At 43.1% G+C, this 12,649-nt stretch overlaps 1 protein-coding gene across 4 annotated transcripts in view; it reads right to left on the bottom strand.

The window, feature by feature from the left end:
* Positions 1-12,649, bottom strand: part of HIPK2 (homeodomain interacting protein kinase 2) — a 213,140-nt gene that overhangs the window by 57,358 nt on the left and 143,133 nt on the right. For all 4 annotated transcript variants that reach the window (XM_006138056.5, XM_006138057.5, XM_006138058.5 and 1 more), the window contains exons 3-5: positions 4,238-4,361; positions 1,325-1,444; positions 75-161 (exon numbers count right to left, since the gene is read on the bottom strand). In XM_006138056.5, the coding sequence (XP_006138118.2) occupies positions 75-161; positions 1,325-1,444; positions 4,238-4,361 (331 nt within the window). The remainder of the gene's footprint in view (positions 1-74; positions 162-1,324; positions 1,445-4,237; positions 4,362-12,649) is intronic.

Genomic DNA, 12,649 nt, shown 5'->3' with positions numbered 1-12,649 from the left:
TTTCATGCCCCATTTGTTTGCCTTGCGCAGATGCACAAGGAAAGATCTCGCTAGTTACTCACCAACATTCTTACCTGTGCCATATCATCTAAACAGTTGAAAATGTACTTCCTTGCTTCCTTCGACTTAATCCCTGTTTCTGCCTCATGATCATCTGGTGTCTGCTCAAGACAGGGGAAAGGGAGTTAGCTGAGCTGCCCTTGCATCTATGTAGGCTGATAAACCAGCTTAGATGGATACCTCAAAGTCCACCCCATAGAGTCAAAGCCAGAGGCCTAGTTGATTTCCATATTTGGGGAGGCAACTCCAGTCATCCAATGGAGACCCGAATGGGGGGAAAAGAGGGGATCCTATGCTTAACTGAAGCTTGCAGTTTGGGGGGAGAGGCAATGCATCCCATAACGCCCCCCTCCCCAAGTACACCACGCACAAAGCCACCTGTCTCTTACATGAACAGGTAACCTAAATAGTAGCGGAATGTATTTATATAGCACCTCACACCTAAAGAATCTCAAAGTGCTTTACTAACCAAGACCGTCCCACTCAGATGCAGTGGAGCAGAACATGTTGCTACCACTGATCCTGGAACCTTTTTCGTACTATTATCTATTTTAATTGTTAACATGGAAATGTGTATGTGAACTTGGGAGGTATTAAAAACAAATTCCACCCAGCAGCAGGTTAAATTAAACCTTATTGCATCAACTATCCTCCATAGATTGTGAAGATATAAACAAAAGCCCTAAATGGATAGGATAGTAGTCGCTCGCTAAGAGTATGTCTGCATTGAAAAAACAGACACACGGGGCTTGAACTACACAGGGCTCAGAATAGCAGCACAAACGTTCTCACTTGTGCACTCAGGTTCTGAGACCCTCCTCCTCCCCACATTTCAGAGCTGGACTCCAGCCCGAGTGGAAACACCTACACTGGTATTTTTAGCCCCAGAGCACAAGCCCAACTCAGTGGACCCATTTTCAGAGACTTGCCTCCATGGGCTTTTCTCTGCACTGCAGACATGCCCTTCATTAAACTAAAACTGCCCCAGTCTGGGCAGCTCCTTACTGGAGAGATTTTAAGATTCATTTTGGACTTAAAGCTTCTACCATGCAGAGCCAGGCACTAATTGCAAAGCCATTGCGCAGCCAATAGCTGAATTCTTTCCTTACAACAGTTTTACCTCAGCTCAAACCCATTCTAACAACTCAGTTTTGGGAAGTGTCTCAATGCATTGTGAAGAGATTCACACTCTGACTTAAGAGAATTTGGCCTCACTTCTAGTCAACTATTGCAAAATGAAGAACACAAGGAAATGTCTGCCTACCTTTAGCCTCCACAATGGATACGGCGAGTCTGTATCCCTGTTGAAAAATCTTGTTGTCTTTGTCCCTGAACTTAACAAATACTCTGCTGGTAAACCCTGTGTCTGTGAAATATAGCGAATCTGTAAGAGAAGGATGAAAGGTCACCTATGAAGATAGGTGGTGATCTTCCTTTCTAGAGGGCAGGAGGCATTTAAAATAATGGAACAAAGAAAGAGAGAGAAAGGTGGTATCAAATTGGGCGTTATCAAGGATATACTAAAAGGAATGAAAGAAAGAGAATTCCCATGGACTTCAATGGCATTTCCACCTTTATTATTAATGTCTTAGGACATTTACTCTGAAAGTCTATAAAACATTCTTCCTGGGAATTCCTCCCTTTATCTTCAGACTTTAAAGGTAAAAGACAATGCCCACACACTTTAATGGTGTGATTTTATTGAATTGCAGCTTTTCATGGCAAGTTCTCTTCTCTATAAGGTATGTAATTTCAATAATGTGGTGGTATTTCTCTTATTTTCTTTGGAGCAGTTCAAGGGATAAAGTGGATGATGCAAATCTCTGTGAACTGAAGCAGCCTATGTACTGAAGCAAATTTACACCATCACTTGGTGATGTGTACTAAATCTGCAGTGTTTATATAGCTTACTGCATTTGTCATGTCAATAACTTTCATGGATCCTGCCTAGCTGGCATACACAGAACAATGGGATGCTATGCATATGTGTCTAAGAGTGGAGAATTATTTTTTCATTTACTAGAGAAAAAGTATGTGAGCATGTAATTCAAGGCTGACATAATGTTGACATAGGGTGGCACATAAAACTTTAACTTCATCATTTCCTGACTTTTTGATTGCTTCACTTTGAAAACTTAATATTCTTCTAATGCAGGAAATGCCACAGACAAAACGCTAGATATTTTTTAAAAGAAAAGATGGAAAGAAAAGAGAAAAACCTAAGTAGCAGCTGCCGCCTTGGGGACTTCAAAACACTGATGGCCCTAGTCCATGCAAAATGCATGCCCCTGCTATGGAGTGCCTTAGGTACACCAGAGCCAGGCTCCCCCCTGCACACCTTGCACACATTGATAGCCCCTTTTCAGCCCACTCGCAACCTAACAAATCCACAGAGTCTGAGGCAAAGACTAAGCTTCAGTGCTGCTCCATTTCACAAACTCAACAGGAGCCGTCAATATATTTGGCTAGAGCAGACTGCACTGCACAGCAAAGTCAGCTTTACACGTGAGTGGTGTGCCCTTCCTCAACTATCCACTTTGTCAATTTATCTCTGTCTATGTTTAGACTGCAGGGTTCTTTCGGAAGAAGTTTTCCCGAAGAGATCTTCCAGAAAAACTTCTTCCGAAAGAGAGCATCCACACAGCAAAAGCGCATTGAAAAAGCGATCAATCCACAGTGAATGGACGCTATCTCGCATTTAAGCTGATTACTTTGGATGGAGTGGCCACCAAGGCACCTGTGCTTTTTCCTGGAGACCTCTTCTTTCGAAAAAACTCCTACTTCCACGTCCACACACACCTGTTTCTGAAAGAGCTCTTTCAGAAAAAGGTTTCTTCCTCGTAGAATGAGGTTTACTGCTGTTGGAAAAATCCCTCCATTCTTTTGACTTTCTGTTGAAAGCATGCAATTACAGTGTGGACATAAGTGTAGTTTTTCCGGAAAAACTCTGCAGTGTAGACATACCCTCTGGAGGGAAGTCTACTTTTAGTGCTTAGTAAGAGTACGTTTACACAGCAACCTTATTTCAACATAACTAGCGTTATTTTGAAATAACAGTCCGCATCTACACAGCAGGCTGTTATTTTGAAATAATGTCAAAATACTGTCAAGCTGGATGACTTCTTACTCTGACTCCTGGAACCCTCATTGTACGAGGAGTAAGGGAAGTCAGAGGAAGAGTGCTTTATTTTGAAGTTAAGTGCTGTGTAGACGCTCCCAATTTCGAAATAAGCTACTCAACTGACGTAGCTCAATTTGCATAGCTTATTTCGAGTTGAGTTAAGCCCTGCAGTGTAGACTCACCCATGTGACTTGCAAAGGCACAGAACTGATTTCCTCTGGAACAGCTAAAGGCACTGAATTTCAGTGAGGGCTATTTCCATGCCAGATTTCACCTTTAAAACCATGGCTGAAATATTAAAAAAACAAAACAAAAACAAACTCTCAGGAATGCTTTTATAATGGGAAAAATGTACTGTGTGCCTTCTTGCCACTTTCCCTTTCCCTTAGGCTTTCCCCCAAAAGATCAGTTTCACAGTTTCAGAAGGAACGAGCAACTGAAAAAAGGTGGTTAGAATCGAAACTATTATCTAAGCTTAGCTGTAGAGATTGCTGCATCACCTGTTATAGAGATAGGAACAGTAAAGTCTACGGCGCTGATCTTCAGTTAGCTGTGATAATTAAAGCTCAGTTGAATTCAAAGGACCTATGACAGTTGACACCAGTGGAGGACCTGCCCCAGAGACCATTCTCTTTCTTTTCATTGCTTTTAATAAACGTCCGCATTAGGGGATTATAAAAAGCAGCAGAGTCCATATAATTTCTTATATTATAACAAATAAATCTTCATTTAATACTTGCTGTTAAGTAGAGTTAGGATGGCAGCTCTGCTCAGTGATTAAAGATCATCTACAGAGCTTTCAATCAACAGGACCTTACACTCTTGATCGACAGTTCACTTAGGCAGGCAGCTCTTAAAGGCACAGTACTAAATATCTTATTGGTTACCTAGAACACTACAGGTGGATGAAAAAGCAGTCTTAGGATATTGAAAATCAAACACACACACATATCTTCCAACAGCAAAAAATAGCAAGTTTAGAATTTGTCCCTTCTGACACAAAAAGGAAAAAAGCTTCTATGTGTTTGTTGTTAGCAACTGTAGCACTATACCAACCTGATCGTACTCTGAAGCCCCTGGGTATAAAGGCCAGCCCAAGAACAGCTCTGCAATGACACATCCCAGTGACCACATGTCAATTGCTTCACAGAATGGTAAACCAAGGATGATTTCAGGGGCTCTGCAAAAGAACAGATGAGAAAGCTTTTAACTGTTGTAAAACACACAGAGACATTTGTTAAGAACTCCATGTAAACGTCCACCTTCAAGAAGCGACTTGCAGTGAATAAATTCTGCTGGTTCCACAAAGCCCAGGAACCATGCTACATATTTTAGAGTAATATCTACTGACCCCTTTTCTGTTAACCAACTACTAACACACACACACACACACACACACACACACACACACAATCTTCATAGCTCTTATAACGCCACATACTGAGCTTTATACAGGAAACCCCCGAAATGAGACTGCTCGAGTTGCGACCCCCCCCACTTACAAAAATGGTTGTAAGAGCAGAAGGGGCCAAAACCCCCCGACTCATGTCCTCAGGTCGCATTTATGATGGCGCACGACACCAATCATAAATGAGGATTCGAGTTACAATGCCCCCGACTTGCGATGCTTTCCCAGGAACTGATCACATCGCAAGACGGGGGCTACCTGTATTTCACTTTTTGTCTATAGATTTGAATTTCCTTTACAAAAGAGAAAGTATCATTAACCACATTTTTCAGAGGGGAAATTGAGGCACAGTGGTGAAGTGACTTCCCCAAGGTCCTGCATCCTGAAATAGAATCTAGGTCATTCCCCGCCCCCCCCCTCCCTGCCACCACCACTCCAGCCACCAGTGCCCAGTCCAGTGCTGATGGCATAGAATCCTAGGGCTGGAAGAGACCTCAGAAGGTCATCAATTCCAGCCCCCTGCCCAAAGCACGACCAATCCCAACTAAATCAACCCCGCCAGGGCTTTGTCAAGCCGAGACTTAAAAACTTGAGATGGAGATTCCACCACCTCCCTAGGTAACCCATTCCAGTACTTCACCACCCTCCTAGTGAAATAGTTTTTCCTAATATCCAACCTAGACCTCCCCCACCGTAACTTGAGACTATTGCTCCTTGTTCTGCCATCCGTCACTACTGAGAACAGCCTCTATCTTCTGTAGTGCTGGTTCTCTTTTATATAAGACCTTCCATGTACAAAACTAAAAGTGATTTACAAATATGTATGCATTAATTAAGCTTTCAATGGTCCTGTAGGGTAAAAAGCATTGTTGCTCTTATTTTACAGATGAATATATTGTAAAATAGAGAAATAACATGACCATTCCATGGCTACATGGAGTTATGGACAATGCCTGGAAGAGAACCCAGGAATCCTGGCTCCCAAGATAGGGTTGTAGACACAGGAAACATTTTCTATCTACTTTTAGCTAGGGAAGGGAGAAAGAAGATATTTCGAGTCCCCTTATCTGTCTCGCCAAATATGACTCTACGTTTGTTTCAAAAGATACTAACTGAAGCAAATCAGACTGCTGTACCATATATTTTAGCATTCGCTCTGCTTAACAAACTGAAAGGAGGCACTAAAGTCTCTTATATCTGAGAATGTTTGATCCAATATTCAATTATTAACTTAAATTAAGATCTTAAGAGAAAAAGCCATCTACTATTTGCAAGGCTTCCATCCATCCAGGTCACCACTAGCAGAGACACCAACATAACAGGAGAAATGCGTTTCTTCCTGTTTTTAAAATACAGTCTTCCAGCATTAAAACTGAGGCCATTTGAAAAAAAGTTTCTTAGGCTGTGTCTACACAGCAACATTATTTCGAAATAACTTAGTCCACATCTACACAACAGGCAGTTATTTCGAAATAATGTCGAAATACTGTGAAGCTGAAGGACTTCTTACTCCGACTCCTGTAACCCTCATTATATGAGGAGTAAGGGAAGTCGGAGGAAGAGTGCTCTATTTTGAAATAAGTCTGTGTAGACGCTCCCAATTTCAAAATAAGCTATATCGAAATAAGCTACGCAATTGATGTAGCTCAATTTGCATAGCTTATTTCGAGTTAAGCCCTGGTGTGTTGACCAGGGGTGGGCACGAGGCTGCCAGTGGGACCCTTAAGCACCGTGCAGCGGCAACCACTTTAAATGTGGCTGCTCTATTCTGGGAGCAAAGAAGGGAGGCTTTGTGCTCTGCCCCGCCCCACACAAAATCTCTCCGCTCCCATTGGCCAGTTTCCGACCAATCGCAGCTGAGATATTTTGCTGGCATCAGGGACAGCCAATGAACCCCTCCTTCACCAAAACTCCCCCTCAGACTCATCCCTCCTCCTGCACCCCAGACTCCTACCCCAGGCTCCCTTCTGCACCCAACCTCTGTCCAAGACCCCCAAACCCCCTCAGCAGAAATGCGGCCCTTGAGTACTTGCCAAAATCTTGGAGCGCCCCCCCCATTACAAATTATTGCCCACCTCTGGTGTAGACACACCCTTACAGACCACTAGTGTTCCAAAAATACTTTCATTTTTCTAGCAACATTAGTCCAAGGGCTTCAAAGCACTTTATAAACAATGAAAACTCACTACCCCTATGCTGCCTCAGCACCCCTGTGAAGCAGATCCGTATCATTCCCCCAATGTACACATAGGGGTAATTCACGCACAGACATAGTATTGTCAACTCTTGTGATTTTTGTTGTGAGTCTTGCAATTTTATCCTGAGTATTACACTACTAGATGTTACCTTTGAGCAGGGGTGGGGAACCTTAGGCCCGGGGGCCAGATGTGGCCCCCTGCTTGCCTGGATCTGACCCCTGAGGGTCAAGGCCCCTCCCTCCAGCACTGAGGAGCCTGTGCTGGTGCTCCAGCCACCCTCTCCCACTTCTCCATTGAGGAGCCAGAGCACACAAAATCTTGTATCTGTAGACTTTGATGTGCATCACTGAGCGGGTGTGTGTGGAGGGTGTGTGTGTGTGTGTTTTGGTTTTTTTTTTTTTTTTTTTTTGCTTCTCACGTATGTGCAGCCTCCAACTGATTTTTCTGTGGGTCTGTGGCCTCCTAACCCGAAAAAGGTTCCCCACTCCTGCATTAAAGCCCCAGCTTCTGAAGTCAGGTGATTATATCAGATACTCAACTTTCTTATCCTGAAAAAAAAAAAAAAACGTTTTAAAATATGAATCCTAAAGGCTCAAACACCAGCAGAAAAATAAGACTCCCTAAGGCTATGTCTAGACTGCAGGCTTCTTTCGGAAGAAGCTTTTCTGGAAGAGAACTTCTGAAAAAACGACTTCCGAAAGAGAGCATCCACACTGAAAAAGCACATCAAAAAAAGCAAGCTGCTTTTACGAAAGATAGTGTCCACACTACATAGACGTTATCTCGCATGAAAGCTGTGATTACTATGGATGGAATGGCCACCAGGGTGCCTGTGCTTTTTCCTCTTTCTTCTTCTTTCAAAAGAACTCCCTCTTCCCTGTCCACACACGCCTTTTTCCGAAAGGCTTCTTCCTCATAGAATGAGGATCACCAATGTCGGAAAAACCCCTCGGTTCTTTCTATTTTCTTTCGGAAGAACGTGATTACAGTGTGGACGTAACTGAAATTTTTCAGAAAAACAGACGTTTTCCCCCAAAAAACCCTCTGTAGTGTAGACATACCTTAAATGTATTATTTTAAAAGTAACATGATTTTAAAACTCATCTCATGATGTCGCGGGTTAAGGGGGCCTGACTCACAATTTTCAAATGCTAGGGTTTGGCAATATTGAACAAATCAAATGCCTCCATCCATATTAGAGTGAGAATTAGAACTCAGGAGTCCTGACTCCGAAGCCCTTTCTTCAACCACAATGGTGTCTCCCGAAGTATGGCATTTTTCAGCAAGAAAACAACCAATGTCAGCAGGAGATTCAGACCTGCTACCTGCCATTGCAAACACTGTTTTCCAGCAAATGGCATTGCTTACTCCGGAAGAGAAATAACTTCAGATGGAAGCTACACAAAACAGGGAAGGTTTTCTTTATTTAAGAAACAAGAAGAGTCAATGAGAGCCTATACTAAGGATGTAAAATCCCAATTAATCAGTTAACTGGTGAAACATATACTTGGTTAACCAACTAAACAGCCCATCTGGAATAGTCCCCAACCTTCAGGGCTCCTGCTTCCAGCCCTATGAGGGGCAGGCTGCTAGCTCTTGGCCACAGCCACGAGGAGCAGGCTGGTGACTCTGTGTGAGAGCCCGTCGGGGCTGAAGCAGCTCTCTGCCCAGAGCAGGCTGCGGGCAGGGTCTGCTCTCAAGGAGCCACTTACCTGTCCACATTCCTCGCCTACACCCGAATCTCAGCACAAAACCCTCTTTCACTCTGGGCTGACCTGCATTGTTGGCTCCAAACTCAGCAACCTGGAGCCTGAAAATTAAAGCACTGTAAAGCCTGGGCTCATTCTGGCCATCCCCTCCTCCTGAATATATTATAGGTCTGAGTTAAAACACAATCAGTGCTCCTAATTCCTTCTGTGATTGCTATGCGCTTTTATCCTCACTATTTCTTTGCATTAGTATGCCTGTCACTACCAACTTTTTATTCCAGTATTACAGCACCAGTCAGGAGAATGGCAAAGAGTTAATTTCCAGATCTATCATCTACATTCCCCTCCCTTCCTTGCCCGCTCCTTCATTCCTTCCATACTGGATGACATGCAGACAAAAATGCAGAAAAAGAAAGAAGACAGTTAGGATGACCCGAATCTCATTACTATGTAAATCCTGCATTCAAAGCCATCTGCCTCTCCCTGTCTCCCTGTATGTTATGAATGAGGCCTCCCTGGTCACTAATGAGAGTTAAATCTTGCACTATCTGAACTTGAAATCCCATTCTCTAACACCCTGTGTTAGAGAGGAGATAGGATGTTATCCAGAAGCTTCCTCACCCATGAAAAATCATCTCCACTGCTGTCACACAAAGGTATCACCCCTTCACTACCCACAATAACTTCCCCATCTCTAACAAAATACAGGACTATGTATTTCAATCACTATTCCCCATCTCTAACATTCTTACTTATTTTCTGTTCCTGTAGGAAGAAAATGACACCCTAGACACTGCAGTCCTCTATTTTCCCAAAGAGCAAACTTCCATATATGCTTCCAAATGATCTGCCACTGGACAGTTCCTTTGTATTACACAGAGCTAAACTTCATGTCTATTTTGGGAGCACAGGAATTGCCAAACTGTATAAGGACCTTCATCGGATCCAGTAGCCTTTCTTGCACAGTAGTCAGTATCAATAATTTTGGGGTGGGGGTGGAACTGAAGCCCTGTAAAGCAATAGTCCGCCCACAGAAATGTTGTCCTAACTTCTATCCAACACTGATTTAAGTCTGGAAATATGGGCATATGTTTGCTTTATGAATTTGTATCTAATCTAACATTGCAAGGAGTACTCTCCTTATCCATCTATGTGAGGGGTAATCATTTTTTTAAATCTTACTAAACAGTTGACCTCAATGATAAATTGTGGCAATGAGTTCCACAGTCTACATACTGTTTTAAAGTGTATTTGCTTTTATCAGATAAGTTTGCTGCCTTTCACTTTAAGTTCCTTTGTTACTATATTTGGCAAAAAGTTAAACAGGAGCACGAGATTCATCTTCCCGTATGCCATTCATTATTTTTATATTTCTATCATTTCCCTCTTATTTGTGGATTTCTCTAAACCGCACCAAGTTTTTTTCAGTTTTCCATCATGAAGCTGTACTTCCAGGACCTCCAAGCCCATTCGATTTTTTTAAACTCCATCTATTTCTGTTATAACTTTTTAAAGATGGGGTAATCAGAAGTGCATATAGTATTCAAAGGAGGAAAATACCATCAATTTACATAATGCATTATAACAGTTGCAGAATTCTTTTATATCCCGTTCTTTTTTGATCCTAACGTTTTGTTTGCCTTTGGACCAACTCTGTTCGTTTCAGATGTTCAGTCTGTACAATACCACTCAGGTCTTTCTCCAGAGTGGTTATTATTAATTTTAAACTCAACAATATCTACGAGTAGTTCAATTTTTTTCCCTTTCTATGTGCAATACCATGTATCTGTTAACACTAAATTTCATTTGCCCCCATTCTGCCTATTTTGTGGTTAGGTGCTTGAGAAATTCTTCTCTGTCTTTTGCAGTCTTGACTCACCTACATAATTTTGTGGCAACGGACAACTCATAGGATGACTGGGTCCTCCTACTGTGTGTTTATGTTTTCAAAAGAAAACCTACTTCTTATATCGTTGCATAATTAAGTGGTGCCTATCTTCCCATCCCCCCAACACCACTGTTTCCATTTACGCAGCACTTTTTGCTGTCAAAATGTTTTACCAACACTTCATAAACTTTACAAACACTAATAATAGTGAAGTATTATTCCTATTGTGTTTGACTCATCCAAGATGCTTAATGAGATCTAGAACTATCTCTATCCTACATACATATAAACATGCCCCATTTCAAGCTTTATAATGGATGGTTAAGTACAGCTGAGTCGTTGACCCTTGTGACTCTACACTCCATGAAGTAGCCTTGTCTACAATAGGGAATTTTTACAAAACAGTCCTGCTGTTTCTAACCATTTCAGTGGCACCAGGTTTTAAGCAACAACAGGAGCCCTTGCATGGCTGGCTCTACCATTCAGCCCATCATTATCAGCACCATGTCAATTTAGCCTGCTCAGAATGAGTCTGGCTGAAGTGGCACTGAACCAGTTGGACTGCAGCATCCTCCATGCACACAGCAGATGCCACATGAACTTTATACTTCTGTACTCGACAGCACTTTAAAGTCTACACTAGAAGTATAAAGTTCATGTGGCATCTGCTGTGTGCATGGAGGACACTGCACTCCAACAGCCCTGTGCTTCCCTCATTTCCCAAGCTGTGAGTGCTGTTTTAAGCTTGCCAATACTGTGACACTTTGTGAGAAGAATCTCCCAGCCTGCTTAAAGCAATGAGGACTTAGACCCTCTGCTGACAAGGTATTTCAACCTCCTTACGTGGTCAGGAGTTTGTAAGTAAAGACGGAAGGTTCTTCACGACCACAGGAAGGCCCATCAGAGACAAGTAGAAGATAATGGGTAACAAACGGCTCAAGATACTTAAGCACTTAGACACACCGCTGATTTGGACACACCAAAACCAGTCAACGCTAGGCCCAGCAGAGTTTCTGAAGTCAGGTTTGTAGTGAAGTTAAATGGATGACACAAATACACTCCCTATATCCATCCCTAGTAGGGATGTGAACGTGTACCTGTGTACACGGTTAACCAATGAGCCAGGACTTTCACAGTTACATGCAGATCACCCTCCCGAGTGCTGCTGCCTCTGTATCAGAGGCAGTAGCGGGGGAGGGGCAGCGGCAGCAGTGTAGTTACACATTTACAAAAATAAATGCATTTTAACATCCCTAATCTGCCCCCCCAACGCCTTATCCACACACCTCATCCCCAATCTCTTCTCCCTCCACACATTTCTCTCTATCTTTGTCTAAAAACACAAAACCCAGTCTGGGTGACTCATACTTTTCTATCCACGGCCCTAAAACATGGGTGGTCAATAGGTGGACTGCAGGCCAAATCCAGACACTTCTGAATGGAACGTAAAATCTTTTTATGGACGTATCATCATGGTTACTGTTATTACTGTGTGAAAAATGTTTCTTTGTAGTCTGGACGTTGTCGGTATCCTGACCAAGAAATTTGAACCTTGACAAAAAATAATTGACTACCCCTGCCCTACAGGGCCAGGAGTAGGGGAGGGGTAAGGGAAAGAAAGCAAACTACATGTATTGGATAAGCAAAACCAAAGGCAGGTTTGTGCTTTTGTTGCCCATAGCAGCCCACTCTTCAGGAATGATTACAGTTGAGGAGCCTATAGGAAAGAAGAGATTCAGGAGCTAGTGACGTAGCAGGGTGAGCTCACTGGACACCACAGCATGTGCAGGAACATCTCAAATATATAATCTCTGCCCTGGCAATGCACGCCTGTGTATTTAAAGCCCTGCTGCAGAACAATCTGTGGCTCCAGCATTGGTCATTATCTACGTGGAAGAAAGCACTCCCTGCCCTCCTCTCCACACACTTCCTCAAACATCTTTCCAGAAAGACACTTCCCTCTGCTCCCTTCTCACAGGAATGAACTGGGTTTAAAGGACACAAAATCTGAGTAGCCTGACTAGGGGACAGAAAGTAAAAGCCACCTGCAGCCAACCCAGAGGATGTCAAAGGCAGCCAAATGAGTTAAGCCTCTAAGACAGGGGTGGGCAAAGGGGCCTCTGTGGGCTGAATCCGGCCCATCAAGCCAGTTGATCCAGCCTGCAGGTGCCCTGCTGCTCCCCCGCTCCAGGCCAATCGAGACCTGAGGTGGGGGGAACACATGAAGTCTCCTCCCCCTGCCAGGGGCGAACAGCACCAAAGGGA

This window comes from Pelodiscus sinensis, chromosome 1 (assembly GCF_052426305.1).
Source record: "Pelodiscus sinensis isolate ZL-2025 chromosome 1, ASM5242630v1, whole genome shotgun sequence".
NCBI classification, from domain to species: Eukaryota; Metazoa; Chordata; order Testudines; family Trionychidae; genus Pelodiscus; species Pelodiscus sinensis.
The sequence above is the reverse complement of the archived record's forward strand: the minus strand, read 5'-3'. Positions and strand labels throughout refer to the sequence as shown.